General features: G+C 41.3%; 1 protein-coding gene across 2 annotated transcripts in view; it reads right to left on the bottom strand.

Moving 5' to 3' along the window:
• The window catches only part of SLC24A2 (solute carrier family 24 member 2), a 280639-nt gene that overhangs the window by 50995 nt on the left and 207808 nt on the right, over positions 1-21836 (bottom strand). Inside the window, exon 4 of one of the 2 annotated variants that reach the window (XM_003407338.4) lies at positions 20764-20814. The exons of the other annotated variant lie outside the window; for it this stretch is intronic. Coding sequence (XP_003407386.1) covers positions 20764-20814 — 51 coding nt within the window. The remainder of the gene's footprint in view (positions 1-20763; positions 20815-21836) is intronic. 2 annotated transcript variants of the gene reach the window in all.

Genomic DNA, 21836 nt, shown 5'->3' with positions numbered 1-21836 from the left:
GGATCAGTTGACTCCAAAGGTGAAGGTGACACAGGACAGAGCCCTTTCTGCTCAGAAACCTAGACACCTTGCTAGCACACAGCATGTAAGTACCTTAGTCCAGGCAAAGATGTGCAGCATGGGGCATAGTGTCAAAGGAGGTCAGAAGGGAAACATTACACAGAGAAAAGTAGGTCAGCATGTGGCTTCTGCTTTACAGGAATGAGAAAGAAGGATGAGGTGATGGGCATGACGTCCATCCTTGAGGGGTGTTGGAAAGCTATAGGAAGATCAGCATTAGGTTCACCATCCTGAAAGTTATTATGAATGTTGTTGTTCCTATTTAATCTCCAAGAGAAAATTAAATAAATGAAATAAAGGGAAAGGAAAGAAGACCTGGGGACTAGGAAAAGGAGGAGGTAATAGGGAGCAAGAAAGAAAGAATAAAAAGAGAGAAAAAAGGACTACTTGGAGGGAGGAGGTAGGCAGGGAGCTGCGATTTCCTGGAAGCTGTTCTGGTAGTGTGGATGCAAGATACTTTCCTGGCCGCCAAATCTAGCCCTAGTTGGGAGACAGATGAACAGAGTATGAAGACCTAACTTTAGTACTCTATGGCCTTAAGCCTAAAGAAGACAACTCCAAGAAATCTTCAAATCATCTGGTGAAAAGCCCATAAGAGGAAAAAGGAGGTCCTGAAACTTTCTAGAAGATGATGTTTCTACTAATAAAACTATTCTACTGTGGGCTCATGGTCATTCTTTGAACTTAGCTCTAAGAAATAAAGATGATCAATAATAGCTATTTTAAAATGATATAAAAAATAATAAAGCAAGAAAGCATTCAGAAGAGGAAAAAAAATAAGCCCATGGGAATAAAACCTGAAATAATAACCCAATCCAAGTAAGGATATTGGAACCAAAGTCATGAATCATGGCAGAGAAAACATTTGATAGAAACCAGCTAACCACACACTGCTTGTGGATACAAGAATCTTATTGGAACTTAGATAGATTCCTGAGAGAAATGATAATAAGGGACCCCCAAAAGCACGTAATGGTCCACCCCCTCCCTCTGCCAGGACATACCTTTCAGAACAGTGTATGCCACTGTTACTCATGGGTTGGTTTTCCTAAATTCTCCAAGGGGTGGCTGGGAGAACAGGGTGGGAAATGTTTCTCCACCATTTTTATAAGCCAGTAGTGTTTTTGAGAATGTGCTTCTTACTTTCCCCACTCAGACACACCTCAGATCTTCTGTGTTATTGAAAAGTGGGAGGGGTTAGCCTTATTTTTGGCAAGGCAAAGCAGTGGAGGCTGGGTGGGGTGAGCGGGTAGGTGGAAGGCTCTTCTTTGGAATTCAGCACACATGTGTGCTCACTGAGAGTGGTGGCGCAGAGCCTGACAAAGCAAGCCTTGCTCATTCTAGCCCTCTGGACACCCTAGGGATTACCACAGGGCATCCTTTGAGAAACGCTATGAGGAGGAGGCTAATAGGACTAGTGTTAGCATGTGGTCCCATAGGCAGAAGCCAGCAGGGAACTTGTGATTTTCAAAGTGATCCTTTGTGTCTTGAGGTAGGAAGCCATGGCACCTCAAGACCTGTTCAACCACAAGCTGGGAGAACACCAAATAGGGTGTGTGTGTGTTGGGGACAGCACAGTATTGGGGTTAAATGGATGGGTCGATTTGGGTTCAAGTCCTGGCTCTCTCACTGCCAGGTGACTTTTAGTAAGTTCCTGAATATTTCTAAGCTTATTTCCCCTTCTGCTAAATAGGGGTTCCAATGACAGTGGCTCCTGAGTTAAATAAAAGGTCTAAATGAGAAAGTGTATGTAAAGGGCTTATCCAAGTGCCTGGCATTGGAAGAGCTCCATAAATAAGAGGAAAAAGAAAAACAAAAAGGCCTTGTTGGATTGGTACTCAGGTTTTAGTGAGTCCTCCAAGAGTCTCCTTTAAGATCACTTTACATCTTCCTGAAATTCAGAAGGTCCAGGTGATGGAGCTGGCCTTTTGTGCTGACCTTAAAATTGAAAGAGGATGATCAGCTTTTCCCCATCACTAGTGAGGACAGAACAAATGTCAATGAGCCACTGCCACAGACTGGATTTGGGATGGCTCAAAAGAACTTCCTGATGCATGAGTTTTGTAACCCCTCTGTGCCTCAGTTTTAGAATCTGTAAAATGGGGATAATGGGAACACCTATCTCATATCATTGTTAGAAGGTTCAATGGGTTAATATACATCAAGTATTTAGAAGGTCTCTGACACATAGCAAGTACTCAAAAATTGTTACTCATAAAGTGTTATAATTATTGTGGAAGTGAATAAATGACAGCAAATTCCTCTCATAAACTGCTCCAAATAAGATTGACAAGTAAGATGGAATTGAGGCTTAACAACCTTGGGGCAGTAGACCATGGCAATAAAGAGATTGCTTTGATAAACTATTTTAGTCAGAGGTTCCATGTTGTCATATGGGGTGGCACAAGGAGACAGATCTAAGAAACAGCTTTAGCTTTGTGCCTGGTGATAAAGAACCAAGATATTTTTGAGTACTTTTCAAGGTGAGTGAAGAAGTGATTTTTAACATGCTTTAAGGCACCCTTAAAAATACACTTTGTTGTGGTGCAAACCCTTAACGTTGTGTATTTTTTTTTATCCCTACAGATATTTGTATAATTCAAATCTCAGAAATAGCAAACTCTGCTGAAATCGTGAGGCACCTACGTCAAAACCTAGTACACAATTTTAACATAGTTTTGGTTGCTCTGAAATTTGCAGAAAAAAAAAAAAACTGAGTGTTCTCAGAGGAGTGTGTGTTGAGGGGGTGGTCGGGAAGTGTGGAAGGGAAAGATCAAAAGCATAAGGCCTAGAATGTGAATAAGAAAAAAAAAAAAAAAACCCCAAAACAAAAAACCAGGAATCAAAACCCTTGACTAAATCACTCTGGCATAAAACAGAAGCCCCCAAACTTGCACTGGAAGTTTGGAGTCTGCTTGCTCAAAGGAAGTGGATTTGGCTTCCGTTCTGCTGTTAACTAATTAAAACATTCCCTGGGAACTTCTTCACCTCTTCCCCATCAAGCCAGGAATAAGCGGGGTTACAAAAGGAACCCTTTGGATGGGGTGAGGTTAGCTCCTGGCTGCCAGAACATTCTGAGTGTCAGCAATACAGAAAAGATGGGACGAAGGAGATGTATAGATGCAAAGGCAGCGACCGCACACCTCGGCGAACAGTCCTTGGTGGGGGAGAAGGAAAGAAAAAATGAAACAGAAGGGAAAACTTGAAAACAGTCTTTTTGAACCTATTTTTGTGTTTTCAGTACTCCTTTTCCCGTCTCTTTCTCTGAAGCTTATGGATTGGCAGGTAGCTTAAAAAGTAGAGTGTGCCTGAACTTTGCTCCTATTTTTTCTTTACCTTTTTTTCCTGGAAATGTAGATTCAAGTAGGGCAGACAGGCCATTGTCACGCTGAGAAGACTTGCAATGGAATTGATGTGGCAGTAAGCAAATTCTAACTTTGGGGTCATCCTGGACTCCTTTCTCTTTCACACTCCACATGCCATCATCAACTTCCAAAAAATTTCAGACTTTGACCACTCTCCCCGCCCCCTCTTCTACCGTTTTGGCCCAGCCACAATCAAGTCTCAATGGAACAATCCAGTAGCCTCCTAACTGGTCTTCCCTTTTTACTCTTACCTCCCCATCTCCCAGGCTAGGCTCATTCTTGCAGCCTTGGTGATCTTTAAACATGTAAATCAGATCATGACACTTCTCTAGGCAAAATCTGTGTTGGCTCCCAGTTCAAACTGAAAGCCAAAGTCCTTAGAATGACCTATAAGACTAACCAATGAGGCTCACCTAGACTGCTCTGACCTTGCCCTCTACCACTCTCCGCGCTTACTCTGCTCCAGCCACACTGGTCTCCTTGTTGTTCCTTGAAAATACTGTGCACTAGCCCTTCCCAAGGCCTCTGCATTTGCTGTTGCCTCTACCTGGAAGGTTTTGCCCTCTCTCCTCAATTGGCCTGCGGGGCCCTCAAGGATGGGGGATGCTTTCACCTGCCCCTCCAGCGTTCAGTGCAACGAATGTTTTTGAACATGACAATATTAACACAAACAACAAAAAAGGACAGGTTAGTGGGCATGTGTGTGCAGAGAGGTGCTCAGAGGGCATACCACTGGAAAATTCATTGCCAATTTAGTCTCCTTTTGGGAGTAGAGAAAGAAGGAAGGACCAGAAGCACACTGCAGGAAACTCACCCGATTTTACTTGGTTAGTGCTGTGGTTAAGTTTCTAAAGTCTAACAGTGTTTGCAGTTAATGTTCTCCTATTTTTGAGAGGCTTTTAAATTTTTTTTTTGAGAACATCTAATCGAATTCAGGCAAAATTGGAATTTTGCAAACCAAACACCTCACAGCAGGCATCGGATTGAAGAATATGATGTTTCAGGAAAAATGGCCAACTTACTGACCTTTGCTGGGGCTGATACTGCTTGAGACCTGATGTTCTTTATTGCTTTGAGTCGCCTGCTTTATTATTTTAGAACCTAATTTTCTAAATGATTTCTACCCAATACACACAGATGCAAATTACTCACACTGCCCCTACAAAGCCATTTTTAACAACAAAGAGGTTTGTCTGATTCTCAGATTTGGAGTTCTGAGCCAGGTAGGGGCTGCCAAATACTAGGTTTGAACATCTTCCGTTTGTTTCCATCTCTTGCACCCTGTGGATATCTAAAATAAATGAATAAAGAATTACTTTACTAAGGCAGGCCCCACATACTGAGGCTCACCAACATTTCACCCCACTACCACCTAATGGGTGGAAAAGAGTCTTTCAGAATCAGCTTGTTAAAGCTTATACCTTGAGTATGCCTCTGTGCACATGGGTTGTGACATTAATCTACTCATTAGGGCCAGGGTTTTGATTTATTCACAGCACCTGGCAAATAGTAGGTGGTCAATAAATACTATGATCTATACACAAAACCCACCACCTGTTATTTTGTTGTACTGCATAGGTTTGTGTGCTATGATGATCTTTGAAGCTACGCAACTGTCACCCATGGTGGACAGGTTTCAGCAGAGCTTCCAGACTAAGGAAGAAAGATCTGATGATCTACTTTTGAAAATTAGCCAATGAAAACTTTTATGGATCAAAGGGGAACATTGTCCAACTTGCTTGCTTTGGACATGTTATCAGGAGGGATCAATCACTACATGAGGATATCATGTTTGGTGAAGTAGAGGGCCAATGAGGGTGTGGGAGACAGTGAGATGGATTGGTACACTAGCTGCCATGATGGACTCGAACATGCTGGCAATTGTGAAGATGATGCAGGACCAGGCAACGTTTTGTTCTGTTGTATATAAGGTCACCATGAGTTGTTGTCAACTAGATGGCAGCTACCAGCAAGGACAGTATACATAAAGCTATGCCAGTGTCATCCAAGGTAGACAGCTATCAGCAGAGCTTCCAGGCTAAGGAACAACAACAATATACATAAAGAACAGCCTAATAAAACAGTTCTTTGTCATGATAAGCTGCTATATCACCCAGCTACGTATCTCGATGTTAAGTTGAAGGTGTTAGATTTGGCCAGTGTGTGTTTAGGATAGCACTTTTTCATGTACTTATGCCATTTCCTGTTACCTGGATTTCATGCGTCTGGGAATTGTCAGTTAATGCGAGTTTCTATTTTCCTTTTTTTTTTTTAAAGCCTTAACTTTACTTTGTAAACTAGTGCCTGTAAATCTCATTTGAGTTGTGAGTTTCCAACAGAAGTGCAGACACATGCCAAGAGTCCTTTACTAAGTGTGGTCAAAGGCTTCAATGCCCATGACTAAAATGAGACGATTCACTGCATTTCAGATTTAATCAAAAGAGAAACTTACCATGCTTAATTGAACATGCCAGCCTCCTGGTAGAACAGAGTCCCATTTTTTAATTTTTATTTTTTAAGAGAAAACTTCATGGGGGAAAATTATATTATTAATTTATAACCACAGTATCCACATTTGACTGATTAAAGGCAATGTAACATTTTGAGCACCAGGGATGTCAAAAATAGACAAAAAGCAGCATCCACAGTTTGCCTTCTGCTGCCACTTCACACCTTCCACATATGCAATGTGGCAAAGTCTGCCTTCACTTGCCAAGGTCCCATCTTTCTGCTTTTACTGCTGACAGCTTAGATCATGAACATAAGATGCAATGAAATTTGAAAAGCTGGATGTATTATAATGAGAAGACTTCCTTGGTCCTGGTTTTCAGGAAGACTGTGTGTGGCTTTATCCACACAGCTAGTTTGGTCTTTTGGACAGACCTGATGCCGGTTATTAGCTGGTTACTCTGGTTGTGCAAACTGACCAGGCTGCTGTCTTCCTAAAATCCAGTCCCCAGGAAATGCTTGTAAGAATACATCTCTAAAGAAGTAATGTGGTTAACAACTGGTGAATTCAATACATGTATTTTTTGGATAAAGCCCAGCTTGACAGAGGGCATCTGCTTAAGTGACCCCAAAAATTCTTTGGTCATGGAAAGCTGGACTGAATGAGTTAAACCATAAACTTGGAATGAATGAAATATAACATGCTATTGGAAATGGTGTCTGTGCACAATGGGGGTTCCCCACTTTGGTAATTGGAAGGTGGAAAGTTAGCTTGCAGTGTGCTTGTCAGACTTTCTGCAGGGATAGCAATGGTCTTGAGGTAAGAAGGGGACATGCTGTGGTGGAAATTGGATAATCCGTGGAGGAGAAACAGCCTGGTCATTTCATTTAGAGAGGACAAATACTTTCATCTCAGCCGTACCCTGGCTTTCATGCCATTTTGTAGGAAAATAATTTGAATCCCTGTGCAAAGGACTTATTTAAATTTGCTGTTTGAGTCTCTCTCATTCACTATCAGTGGCTGCATAAATCAGTGCCATCCCTTTAGAAGGCAATTTGGTAGTATCTTTTAAAACTCTTAATGTGTATACCCTTTAATCTGGCATTTCTATTTCTAGGAATTTATCTTTCTTTATCTTTCTATGTAAGTCTTCTACTCAGTAGAGTCTACTGTATGGGCAATGAGAACGTTCATGTAGTTTTGTTGAAATAAGTAAAGACGGAAATATCCTAATGCTTATCAGTAGGGAACTGCTTGAAACTACTGTGGAATAGCCATCTAGTGCAATACTATGTCACAGTTCAAAGGAATGAGAGAAGTCTGTGTGTGCTGATCCAGAAAGTTCTATAAGATGTAATTAAAAAAAAAAAAAAACCAAACCCATTGGCGTTGAGTCGATTTCGACTCATAGCGACCCTCTAGGACAGAGTAAGATGTAATAGGTTAAAAAAAAAAAAAAAGCCAGATGTATGACAAGGTATAACATTATCCTATTTGTAAAAAATTGAATTATGTTAAAAGATTGTTATAAGCGATTACCTCTAAGGAATGACTGAATTCTAGAATAGGAGGGAGGCTCACTTTTATCATTTTTCCTTTTGTAGTGTTTGCTTTTTACTCCCGTGTGTATGAAATATTTTTATAATAAAAAAGACTAGCTAAATTTGTGATTAAAAAATTGAATGTTTGTAAAATTTTGAATTTGTAACTAAAAGCAAATATACAAATACTTGTTGTTGTTGCCAGGTACCACTGAATTGGTTCTGACTCATAGGGACCCTATGTACAAGAGAAAGAAACACTGTCTCATCCTGTGCCATCCTCACAATTATTAGTAGTGTTTGAGCCCATCGTTGCAACTACCCTGTTAATCCATCTCATTGAGAGTCTTCCTCTTTTTTCCTGACCCTCTACCTTACCAAGCATGATGTCTTTCTCCAGGGACTTGTCCCTCCTGATAACATGTCCAAAGTATGTGAGACAAAGTTCTGCCATTCTCGCTTCCAAGGAGGATTCTATCTGTACTTATTCCAAGACAGACTTGTTCCTTCTTCTTGCAGTCCGTGGTGTATTCAATATTCTTCACCACCCCCATAATTCAAAGGCATCAATTCTTCTTCGGTCTTCCTTATTCATTGTCCAACTTTCCCATGCATATAAGGTGACTGAAAATATCATGGCTTGAGTCAGGAGCACCTTAGTCCTCAAAATGACAACTTTGCTTTTGAACACTTTAAAGGTATCTTTTGCAGCAGATTTGCCCAGTGCAATGTGTCCTTTGATTTTTTGACTGCTGCTTCCACTGGGGAAACCCTGGTGGTGTAGTGGTTAAGTGCTTTAAGTGCTACGGCTGCTGACCAAAAGGTCAGCAGTTCGAATCCACCAGGTGCTCCTTGGAAACTCTATGGGGCAGTTCTACTCTGTCCTATAGGGTCGCTATGAGTCGGAATCGACTTGATGGCACTGGGTTTGGTTTTGGTTTTTTTGGCTTCCGTTGGTGTTGACTGTGGTGTTGACTGTGGACAACTTCAATTTTTTTCTCCATTTATCATGATGTTGCTTATTGGTCCAGTTGTGAGGATTTTTGTTTTCTTTATGTTGAAGTGTAATCCATAGTGAAGGCTGTAGTCTTTGATCTTCTTCAGTGCGTCCTTCAAGTCCTCTTCACTTTCAGCAAGCAAGTTTGTGTTATCTGCATATCGCAAGTTGTTAATGGGCCTTCCTCCAATCCTAATGCTGTGTTCTTCTTCATATAGTCCAGATTCTCAGATTATTTGCTCAACGTAGAGACTGAATAAGTGTGGTGAAAGGATATAACCCTGATGCACACTGTTCCTGATTTTAAATCACGCAGTATCCCCTTGTTTGGTTCGAATGACTGCCTCTTGGTCTATGTACAGGTTTTGCATGAGCACAATTAAGTGTTCTGGAATTTCCATTTTTTGCAATGTTACCCATAATTTGTTATGATCCACACAGTGGAATGCCTTTGTATAGTCAATAAAACATGGGTGAACATCCTTCTGGTATGTTTTCAGCCAAGATCCACCTGACATCAGCAATGATATCCCTTGTTCCACATCCTCTTCTGAATCCTGCTTGAATATCTGGCAGTCACTTGATGATGTACTGCTGCAATCTCTTTTGAATGATCTTCAGCAAAATTTTACTTGAGTATGATATTGTTTGATAATTTCTGCATTCTGTTGGATCACTTTCCTTTGGAATGGTCACAAATATGGATCTATTCCAGTTGGTTGGTCAGGTAGCTGTCTTCCAAATTTCTTGGCATAGATGAGTGAGCACTTGCAATACTGCATACATTTGTTGAGACATCTTAATCGGGATTCCGTCAATTCTTGGAGCATCGTTTTTTGCCAATGCCTTCAGTGCAGCTTGGGCTTCTTCCTTCAATATCATCAGTTCTTGACCATATGCTACATCTTGAAACAGCTGAATATCAACCAAGTTTTTTTGGTATAGTGACTCTGTGTATTCCTTCCATTTTCTTTTGGTGCTTCCTGTGTCGTTCAATATTTTGCACATAGAATCCTTCAGATTTGCAACTAGAGGCTTGAATTTATTCTTCAATTCTTTCAGTTTGAGAAATGCCAAGCGTGTTCTTCTCTTTTGGTTTTCTAACTCCAGGTGCTTGCATGTTTTATCATAATACTTTGTCAGAAATACCTCCCCCACAAAAAAACCCAATGCCGTCGAGTCGATTCTGACTCATAGCAACCCTATAGGACATACATATATATGTATGTATGTACATGTATCTTTTTTATTTGTTCTTTTAAAGATCTATTCCACAGGAACTATCTAATGCACTATTTGCTGCATTTAATCACATTAATAAAGAATTTTCTCGGTGAACTGGATCAAATAATAGACAAACCTTTAATTTCAGACTCTGTGGCCCAGGAATCTACCTACCACAATATTGGTGGGTGTATAGCCAAACTGTGAGATCGAATTTTTAGAAGGTTTAATCCTAAGAGCCAACTGGAAACTATTGTCTACTATCATACTTAATAAAAGGCAACAGTATAAAATTTTGAACTTGGGACTGGAGCCCACCCTGGCTTCTCCAGAGAAGGGGGAATAACTCCTTTCTAAGGCAGCCCATGCCGTCAAAGGTCTTCCTATGCTGGGCTGAATCTCTCTCCTTGAACTGGGGAAGGTTGGTCTCCTTCCCCAATCATGACACAACCCCTAGCTGCATTTAAGTTGGTCCCTAGAGCTCCCTCCTGGTAAGATAGCCCCTTCTTTACCTTTGCAAACTGCCCATGGGACCAATCCCAAGAAAGAGGCTATAATGAGAACTTCGAAAACAGGTTATCCTACCCATGTTACGTGGTTGTCCATGTCAGCCAGAGCCTCCAGGTCATCCATTACCACCCAGACCTTCATTTACGTATGGCTCTGAACATCTCTGACCTGACTCAATCTCCCGCCTCTGTCACATCTATAAGTCTCCTGTATCCTTAATCTCTTCTCTGAATACTCTCTTTGCTTTTTCATCCCAACTGAAAGTTGGCTGTTCCCTGAAGGCCCCTTTCTCTTCTGTGGTCCTTGAAAATGGCAGCTATTTGCCCTTCCAACCCCCTCCCCACTCCATTCCCTCTTTTTCTTCTTCACTGAATTCAGATCATTTATCCTCCCTCCTTTGGAACACAAGCCATCAAATACTACCACCTCTACCCCAACTGACTTCCTGGTCACCCTTCCCTCATTCCTGATAATTTCAGAACACAGTTCACTATTTTTCTGTCCACCATTACTCCTGTCACCATCCTTGTTGACTTGATCTCCTTCTTCAACCATGACACAACCCCTAGCTGGAGCTCTCCAACACTTGCCTCCTCAGCTTCTTAACTTTCTCACTTCCAACTATCATTTTCTCCAGCTCACCTCATCCACCCACTCCTGTGGTTAGTCTCTAGACCTTTTTGCTACTAATAAATGCACTACTTGATTTGAAGCATCTCACTTCCTGTCCATCAGTCTTTATCTTTCCACTAAAACAATTCTTTGATCTCATTGGGGCCCTCAGTTCACTGATGCTATCTTTTTTGTTACTGCCCTTCTTTAAGACACATTCTTCACTTGGCTTCTTAGACACCATTGTTTCCTGGTTCTTGTCCTATAGCATGGGCCACTCCTCAGTTTCCTTTGCTGGGCTTCCCCACTTCTTTCCAGACTCTAAACTTTGGAGTTCTTAGGGATCAGTGTTTGGCCTCTATTGATTATCCAGGTATTCTCATCTAGTTCTATAGCTTTAAATATCACCTATATCTAACCAGTTGCCTTTGAGTTGATTCTGACTCATGGCGACCCCATGTGTGTCAGAGTGGAACTGTGCTCCATAGGGTTTTCAACGGCTGATTCTTTTTGGAAGGAGATTGTCAGGCTTTTCTTCTGAGATGCCTCTTAGTGGACTTGAACTTACAACCTTTCAGTTAGCAGCTCAGTTTGTTAATATTTGCTCCACTCAGAGACACCACCTATATGCAATGATCCCCAAATTTACATCTACAGCTTTGTCCTCTCTTCAGTACTCCAGACTCCCATATCCACTGCTTTCTCAACATGTCCACTCAATGTCCAACAAGCATCTCAAATTTAACATTAGCTCTCCATATCCCTTATATACCTTTCTCTGTTTCCAGTCTTCCCCATTGATATACATGACATTGCCTTTCATACAGTTGTATGAAAGCGAGATTTCTCTGTTGTAGAGAGATTGCAAGTTACCTATCCAATATCCTTTCTCCTTGTATCTCTTAATGTTATAGCACTTAAATTACTGGGGCTGCAATTCACTTAACTTTATAGATTACATTTCCAAGCTCCCTAGAAGCTAGGTGTGGCCATGTAATTGAGTTTGGGCAGATTTTACTGTGTGGGACTTCAGGGAAAATTTCTTAAAAAGGAAACAAAATAGTAGGGAACATCCTTTTGGTCTTTCCTCCTTCCTGGATGCAGATGTGGTGGCTGGAGCTCCAGCAGTAGTGATCTTGGACAAGGTGTCCTTGAAGTTGAAGTCATATATTAGGATGATGGAGAAAGATGGAGGGAGCTTGGGTCTTGGATTATCATGGAACTGACATGTGCCATATACCATCTGCTTCTGGACTTCTTTTTTTTTTGAGGGAGAAATAAACTCCCATCTGACTTAAGCCACCACTAATGCAGCAGAACCTATCCTGCCTGATATATCAATAGATGTAACACGGTCTCATTCCTTTGAGCAAGGATTAAAATGTAATGTGAAGGACAGAGGTAATGCCAAGGACCTGGTTTTAGAACTACATTTTCAGAGGCTACATCTTGGGCAATGAAAATTGATGATAAACAGTATTCCAAAATCCAATCTCTCTTTGAAAAAGAACTGGACCATTTCACTGCAACTAAGAACATCAAATGACTGGTTAGACTATATGACCTTCAAGTGCTTTTGTTTTTTTTTGAAATAATGGGGGTGTTCAAAGATCAGCTACATGCCTAACTGAGGACTCCATGATTCATGTAAGACATGATTACTTTCTTGGCTTGGACAAAGGACTATTGGTTGCCATGAAACTGTAGCCTTAATTTTATTAAGGAAAGGTCATTGTAAGTTTTTCCTTTGTTAACACTTTTCATACCTTCTTTTACTTACATGAGTGAAAAAAGATTGACTTTTAAACTAGTAATTGAAATTATTTTTCTAGAGACGGCTTCTGTTAAGTGACAATACATTTAGGACAATATAATGCAGGTCCCTTTCCCCATACATCTCTTCTTTGCAAGATATTAGTCAGTATGTCTGTCTATCTACCTACATGCTTTGTTTATCTACAAGAGCCAAAATCACTAGTTATGGACACTGCCATTGTTGGAAAAGTCTCCTATTTCATCTCTTGAATCACACAAGTGTATGTTTTCTTTTGAATTAACTTTCAACATTTTCACCTGAAACAATTTTAGGAGGGAAACCAAGTTTGATTTACTAAAAATTTCCAGAGAGAATGGTATGGCATTTGGATATCTGCAGGTGAGAATAAAACTGTTGTTGTTGTTATTGTTAGGTGCTGTTGAGTTAGTTCTGACTAACAGTGACCCTATGAACAGCAGAACAAAACACTGCCTGGTTCTGCACCATTCATTCTCACAGTTGTTGCTATGCTTGAGCCCATTGTTGCAGCCACTGTGTCAATCCGTCTCATTGAGGGTATTCCTCTTTTTTGCTGACCCTCTACCAAGCATGATGTCCTTCTCCAGGGACTGGTCCCTCCTGATGACATGTCCAAAGTATGTGAGATGAAGTCTCGCCTTCCTTCCTTCTAAAGAGCATTCTGGCTGTAGTCCTAAGGCAGATGTGTTTGTTCTTCTGGCAGCCCATGATATATTCAGTATTCTTTGCCAACACCATAATTCAAATACATCAATTCTTTGGTCTTCCTTATTCATTGTCCAGCTTTTGCATGCATATGAGGTGATTGAAAATACCATGGCTTGGTCAGGCACACAACTTAGTCCTCAAAGTGACATCTTTGCTTTTTAACACTTTAAAGAGGTCTTTTGTAGCAGATTTGCCCAATGCAATCTGTCTTTTTACTTCGTGACTGCGACTTTCATGGGCATTGACTGTGGATCAAAGCAAAATGAAATCTTTGACAACTTCAATATTTTCACCATTTGTCATGATGTTTCTTGTGGGAACAGCTGTGAGGATTTTAGTTTTCTTTATGTTGAGGCATAATCCATATCAACTGATCTTCATCAATAAGTGCTTCAAGTCCTCTTCACTTTCAGTAAGCAAAGTTGTGTCATCTGCATATTGCAGGCTGTTAATGAATCTACCTCCAATCCTGATGGCAGGCTCTTCTTTATATAGTCCAACATCTTGGATTATTTAATCAGCATACAGGTTGAATAAGCATGGTGAAAGGATACAACCCTGACACACACTTTTCCTGATTTTAAACCACGCAGTATCCCCTCGTTCTGTTCAAACCACTGCCTCTTGGTCTATGTACAGGTTCCGCATGAGCACAATGAAGTGTTCTGGAATTCTCATTCTTTGCAATGTTATCCATAATTTGTTATGATTCACATAGTTGAGTATCTTTGCATACTCAATAAAACACAGGTAAAAATCTTTCTGGTATTCTCTGCTTTCAGTCAAGATCCATCTGACATCAGCAGTGATATCCTTTGTTCCACGTCTCTTCTGAATCCGACTTGATTCTCTGGCAGTTCCCTGTCAAGGTACTCCTGTGACCACTTTTTAATTAATGTTTTTTAAAAATTATCTTCAGTGTAATTTTACTTGCATATGGTATTAATGATATTGTTCGATAATTTCCACATTTGCTGGATCACATTTCTTTGGAATGGGGATGAATATGAATCTTTTCTTGTCAGTTGGCCAGGTAGCTGTCTTCTAAATTTCTTGGCATAGACAAGTGCGCACCTCCCACACTGCATCTGTTTGTTGAAACATCTCAATTGGTATTCTGTCAATTCTTGGAGCCTTGTTTTTTGCCATTGTCTTCAGTGCAGACTTCTTCCTTCAGTACTGTCAGTTCTTGATCATATGCTACCTCTTGAAGAGGATGAATGTTGACCAATTCTTTTTGGTATAGTGACTCAGTATATTCCTTCTATCTTCTTTTGATGCATCCTGCATTATTTAATATTTTCCCCATAGAATCCTTCAAAAAATTCAACTCGAGGCTTGAATTTTTTCTTCAGTTCTTTCAGCTCGAGAAATGCCGAGAGTGTTCTTCCCTTTTAATTTTCTAACTCCAGGTGTTTTCACATGTCATTACAATACTTTACTGTGTCTTCTCGCGCCCCTCTTTGAAGTCTTCTGTTCACCTCTTTTACTTCATGATCTCTTCCATTTGCTTTAGCTACACTATGTTCAAAGGCAAGTTTCAGAGTCTCTTCTGACATCGGTTTTAGTCTTTTCTCTCTTTCCTGTCTTTTTAATGACCATTTGCTTTCTTCATGTAGGATGTCCTTGATGTCATACCACTACTCATCTGGTCTTTTGTAATTAGTGTTTGATATGTCAAATCTATTCTTGAGATGGTCTCTAAATTTAGGTGAGATATACTCATGGTATATAGTTTCGTTCTCTTGGACTTGCTCTAATTTTCTTCAGCTCCAGCTTGAACTTGCATACGAGCAGTTGATGGTCTGTTCTGCTGTTGGCCCTGGCCTTGTTCTGACTGGTGATATTGAGCTTCTCCATCATCTGTTTCCACAGATATAGTTGATTTGATTCCTGTGTATTCCACCCAGCAAGGTCAATGTGTATAGTCACTGTTTAGGTTGTTGAAAAAGGTATTTGCAATGAATAAGTAGTTAGTCTTACAAAATTCTATCATAAGATCTCTGGTGTCATTTCTAATACCAAGGCCATATCTTCCAACTACCTATCCTTGTTGTTTCTAACTTTCACATTGCAATCACCAGCAATTATCAATGCATCTTGTTTGCATGTTTGATCAATTTCAGACTGCAGGAGTTGGTAAAAATCTTCAATTTCTTCATCTCTGGCATCAGTGGTTGGCAAGTAACTTTGAATAATAGTCATACTAACTGGTCTTCCTTATAGGCGTACGGATGTTATCTTATCACTGACAGTGTAGTACTTCAGGATAGATCTTGAAATAAAACCATGGGTTATTAAATTTAAGTAAAAATTAAAGATCACTTTTCCAAGTATACGCAGAATCACTCTATGAGGAGATAAGGGGGTAGTTGCCCATACTGGGTATTTGATGTCACCAAAAGCTCCCAATCCCTAGAGTACTTGTTTATATTCCCAGGAAGGTCTCGTTACAAAAGGAAATATAGACCCCAGGGAGAAGTGATGCTCTCTCTGATCTTCCCAGTCTAGCAAATGTCTTATACAGATCAGGTGCTCAATTTTTATTAAGTGAACACATTAGCATCAGGTGGCTGGTAAGATAGGTTGCCATCTTGGGAAGGAGGAATGAACAGTGGAGACACTGCCTCTTCTGAGAAGCCTACCCTCATTTCCCGAGGCTGCGTGAGATGCCTTTCACTCACCACTGTGCCTCTGTGGACCACTAGATGGTAAGCTCTTCAGGAGAAAGACTGTCTTTAGCCACCATATGCCTTGCGGCTAGTCTAGTGCCCAGTACATATCAGATGTTAACAGATGAATGTGTGAGCAGATGAATGCATAAATGGATGAGATTCTAGTTGGCTTGGCTTGGGGGAAGGGTTGGGTCTGACCAATTTGCTGCTCCATTTTAGGTTCTGGGACACTTGAGTGACAGGGGAGGGAATAAATTTTGAGGGCAAGGACAATTTGCAAATGTCATAGTTTTGTCGTGTGAGAGTATGTGTATTGTTTCACTAAAATAAATGTTTTATGGTAAAGTGTTCAAGTAGGGAGACATGTTCTACTCACAAGCTCACCAGTGCCCACTCTCTTTCTTCACTCTATAGTTCAAACTTTGCCATGATCTGGGCTCCATGAAGCCTTCCATCTTCCACTTCTAAACTGGAGCCAATTTGAATCACCTGGTTTTTCATACTCTCATACCTTGTGCAGCAAGCTGCAATAGAGCCAAAAGGGCAGGGGCTTTGGAGTTACAGAGTCCCCAGTTCAAGGCCTACCCCACACTATCTAACTGAGTCCCACAGTAAGTTACTCTGCCTCGCTGAGCCTTAGTTTCCTCATCCAGTAAAATGCTTCTTTAAAGCCCAGTTTTCTCATCTTCAATAAAATCTACTGTGCTGATCATTACGAGGATGAAATGGTACGGAATATATAAAGCCCCCAGCGCTGTACCCAGCAGGTGGGAGGCACCTATTCAGTTCTAGTGTGCCCCCACACTTTCTGTGCCTTCTGTTCTCTCTGCCTAGCAGGTCCTTGCTACCCCTGCTCCCAAATGACCCCATATCTGTAATGTACCAACTAGTTAGGGCCCAGTTTAAAGACTCCTTTCTTCACAAAAATCTTCCATGAGCCATCTTTCCTCCCTCTGCATCCTGTTATCCTTTTCTGAACACTGATAGTACTTACCACTTTCTTTTTGGTGGCTCAGTGATTGCTGTGTTTTATTTCTTCCCCTGGTCTGTAAGATCCCTGAGGGGAAAACTGCCCACCTTCTTTATCTTGTGTTTCCCCAAAGTACCTAGCGGAATAATTTGCACAGAGTAGGTGCTTAAGAGCAGTCAACTGAATATGTGTGGGACAATTCTCTGTATCTAGAAAATCATCACTCGATTCCTCTTTATATCAGGGGTGGCACATATAACCCATCTTTCCATTTGATCCACTTTGGGGATGGGGGATGGGGCTCACTGCAAGTAGTGAACCTCGCACACCACCCAGAGAATTCCCTGGAAAGAGTTATATGACTAGTCATATGGGCAATCATATAAAGCCCTGCCCAAGGGCTGGTAACATTCTAAAATGGTGGAAAAAATGCTTAAGTAGACAGGGCATTTCTCAAAAGTTAGCTGGTATACAGTTATTGCCCAAAACTTCTTTGCCTTTATTACCTATTGCAGTTGAGTCGATTCCGACTCATAGAGACCCTACAGGACAGAGTAGAACTGCCCCATAGAGCTTCCAAGGAGCGCCTGGTGGATTCGAATTGCTGACCTTTGGGTTAGCAGCGGTAGCTCTTAACCACTATACCACCAGAGTTTCCTTGTCTTTATTACACTTCCTTAAATTGTACAGCGTGGAAGTGACATAAATCATAGTTATTATTATTTTTTAATGGGAGGGGAAGGCCCTTGACAATTGTAGGAAGTTGCACATGGTGGATGCCACGTCTAAGGCTACCAAGTTGGCTCTGAGTCTTTCAGCCTGGATCCCAGAATTAGGCTTGAGTCAGGTCTGGCTGGGTTTGGCTTGGAGGCAACTGTCAAAAGGTATGATGTGAGGTGGCTAGCTGGAGACACTTGCCCCAAAGTATCCTTTCTATGAGTACTGAGAGGAATTGCTATGTGTTCAGAAGGATTTTAAATCATTCAGAGGTTCCTATACTAGGTGAAGGATAACATCTTAACCAGCATTTCCGAAGTGGTCCATGTAAGAAAGGGTATTCTGATCAAAGAAGTCTAGGAAATATTGCAAGCCCTATCCCTCATTACCATTCCCTGTATGCTACAGTGCCCAGTAGCAAATTGAAGGCTCTGAGAAGTCATGTGTAAAGACACCTATTTAACTTAGCTCAGAAGTTCCCCCCACTTATTTAACTATGAAATTAATCTTGTCTTCTTCTTTTTTTTCCCCCCTCCCCAGGCTGTTTTAAAATTACTACTGATATCACATGAAACTAGGATTTCCCAGAACACACTTTGAAAATGCTGCCTTAGCTACTATTAGCTATCATTGTAATGGGGATGAATTTTGAGCTAAGAATGGGACATATGGGATTTGCATGAAGGGAAGGGAGAGTCAAGAGAAGGTTAAGGAATATAAAAGGTGACCCGTGAGGGCCCCAAGACATGATTTCACAATCTTGCTAAGGGCCAGCCATGGTTCTCGTTGCAGATATCATTTTGACTTTGTTTCCTGCCTAGGAAGCCCAGTGGTTACCAAATGATATCATCAGATTGGAGGTAGCGTGCGCCATCTTCCTGTGATGTTGAATTGTCTGGTGTGGGGAGGAAAGAGAAAGGACGCTCTTGGATGGCAACATTTGCTCAAATGGATGTGGAAAGAGGAAGGAAAGGAACACAGTAAGGGAGAAATGGGACAACTGAGGGGACAGAGAAGCAGAAGCTGCACTAACAACAGGAAGTTACGGGTGGAAGGCAGAGGACTGGATGGAACAAAGAAAGTGAAAGGTCATGACAGGTCAGATTGTGGCCATGAACACAAGCCTGAGAGTTAGGGAGACACCCGGGAGCTATCAAATCACAGTGTCAGTGAGTCCCGAGTCCTTGGCTTCTCATGTCAATCATCAACAAAAATAGAAATAGTCCAAAGGTTTGGGATAAAAATAACACCTGGGACCAGAGCCTTCTTTTAAGGAATAGGTAGCCCTTTCTTCCTCCTTGGTGGTAGGATGCTTTCCTGCAGGTGGCATTCTGCTCTTGGGCCTCTGGATGCCCAAGGACCTGCAGTTCACCAAGTGGCTGGAAGGTCCTGGGCTCCCACAGGGCTAAGTCTGAGATCCTAACAGTGACCTGCTGCTTTAGCAAACATCACAGTGGTTAATTTGAAGCACAGGGACAGCAGCAGACAAGGGCTCAGTGATGCACAGAAGCCAAAATAGGGAAGGGCTGAGAAGGGGCTTCTTCTTACCCAGGGCTGTGAGATGTTCTGCTCTCGCATGCAAAGCAACTGGGAGGTCTCTAGCAAGCTAAGGCAACTTAGAAATACTGGAAACTGAGAGCAAGTTATGCAACACATTTGGGAGTTTCTCTCATGGAGGAGGATAAAATTAGCCGATTCTTCTAGGAGGGTACTTTGGTTTCTTGTCAGTACCAATGTAGAAATCTGGTAAAAACCCCAAATGCTTTCATAAGTTACACATATTTTCTATCATTCAAAAAGTGGAGGTATGTGTGTGGCGGCATGGGGTATGGGGCCACAGGGCATCTCCCTTTACAAGAATTCAACATTTTCAAGGTGCTGTTCCATGATGAACTTGACTCAGAATCCTGACTGGTGCAAGGCTGTGCTCTGGAATGGGGTCGGGAATTCATTAGCAAATCCAGTTGATCCTCGTTATTTGTGGATTCCGCATCTGGGAAATCACATACTCTCTAAAATTTATTTGTGACTATAAAATTCAATGCTGGTGGTGCCTTCATGATCATTCACGGACATCGCGTGAACGGAATATTGCGTATAGCCACAGCTGAGGTCAAAAGAGGCCGATGCGGTATTCGCGAACTCAGTGTTCTTAGGGAGTTTATAAAACATTTACTGGGTGCCGTGGAGTCAACTGTGACTCACGGCAACCCCATGTGTATCAGAGTAGAAATGTGATCCACAGGGCTTTCAATGGCTGATTTTTTGGAAGTAGTTGGCTAGGCCTTTCTTCTAAGTTGCCTCTAGTTGGACTCAAACCTTCTGGTTAGCAGCTGAGCATGTTAGCCATTTGTACCATCCAGGGACTCCTTATAGAACATAGCTACTACGAATGAGGAGAATAGACTATGTTTAAAAATAAATCTCTGCCATGCTTTATTTCCTTAAGGAAAATGGTTAAAATGATATTCCTAACCTCACAGAATGGGAACCTCAAAATTTAAGAGAAAAAGAGATTGATGTCCTCTCTCACTGGGTGGATTTGTGGCTCTAGCCTCTCAAAGTAATGTTCTTTCTTGTCTCAGTCAACAGGAGCTGCGGGGGTCTAGCCGTGAACCCTTAGCTGTCTGCTCCAGAACCAGGTCTCTGGTTTGGGGTCTTCAGTCTATGGGTTACTTTAGAGTGACTCCTTCTTCTGCAGATATCAGAAAATCACCAGAATATACATCCTCCTTTGCCGTGAACTTGCAGGCATATTACAAGAACAGTGTTGGATGCATGTGTTTCTATATGTTGTTGTGGGTAAATGGGGAAGCAATGCTGACACAGTGGGCTTGTGCTTGCTTGTGTTTATGCTGCTGACACCATTTCTCTGAGTGTTACACAGTCAAGATGGTTTGGATCCTCTGAATGGAATAACATGATTACCCATGGTATTGCATGTCTCCAAATTCCAAATAAACACAATGGCAAAAACTAGACGAAAATGCAGAAAGAATAATAAATTACACAATGTCACTGAAGTCATGCAAAAAAGGAAAAAAAAAAGATTAAAAAAAAAAAAAAGAAGAATGGGCAAGCAACAGACACCGTAAACGAAAAAAAAAAGCCAATGCATACAATTCTAAAATCATGCTTACCTTCTTCAGTCATTGTGTCATAATATTTTAGTTTTCCATATGATCCAAGTTCTACAACATCACAGTAAAAGACACAAAGATAAGGAACGAGCTGTAATGCAAGAACTTTGTTTTTACACATTCTTAATTAATCAGATTCAGAGTTATACTGTCAAATTCCGCAACCATAACTATATAGAGATGTGCAAACATGGGCCATGTGGCAGACGGCTTTCACGGCCCATTTTCAGAAATCACTTAAAATATATTATTCTTCTGGGGGTAGGATGTGCCCTGCATTACAGAAGAGGACACAGTTATTTTAACATCTGATGAGAAAGGATACTTGGCAAAGATAGCTTCACAGCAGGTCTAGCCCAGCTCTATCATGTTTGTAGAGGTGACGCTTCAAGAGAAAGGGACTGGACAAGAACAATGTCCAGGCCTATTGAGACTTACAGACACAGGGCTCCCTTACCAGAAACAGTCCTGGAAATTCATTTCACAGCTCTTCTTCAATAGAACTACTTTCTAGAGTTTAAGAAAGACCACATGGGAAGCCCTGAAATGAAAAACCAGGCTCTAACCTTCCCTTTCACGTCTTGTCTTGTTAAAAAAAAAAAATTTTTTTTTTCTTTTTTTTAATTTACACTGAATAATACCATGTGTGCAGATGCCAGGTCTGGGAGAAAGAGGGAGGAACAAACCCAGGGAAGAGCACCTGGCTCAGACAGGTGAAGAGTAGCTGCAACTCCCAGATCAAGGTATCGCCTGCTGCTGCATGTGGGGGGCAGGCGGAGGGCAGCAGCCCTTTCTCTGTATGAAAATGACCAAAAGACTCAGGCTGCAAAGCAAACCACTGGCAGAAAGCAGGCTGCACTGAGTCAGTTGGTGGCAAAGGCAGCTGGGGTTGGGGGAGAGGGAGAAGGTGGGGATGCACTATTTCAGTTTTCTTACTTCAGTTCTGAAATAGAAACTTATATTCTTGTTCATCTGAAAATTTCAGATTGTTTTAAGCTACACTGAACAGGTTAAAAATATCCTTCCTGGTCATAACAACTCTGCCAATAAACATCAAGAAATTAATTAGATTC

This window comes from Loxodonta africana, chromosome 9, assembly GCF_030014295.1.
Source record: "Loxodonta africana isolate mLoxAfr1 chromosome 9, mLoxAfr1.hap2, whole genome shotgun sequence".
In the NCBI taxonomy this organism is placed as follows: domain Eukaryota; kingdom Metazoa; phylum Chordata; class Mammalia; order Proboscidea; family Elephantidae; genus Loxodonta; species Loxodonta africana.
Note: the sequence above shows the minus strand (reverse complement) of the source record. Positions and strands in the feature narration are given on the sequence as shown.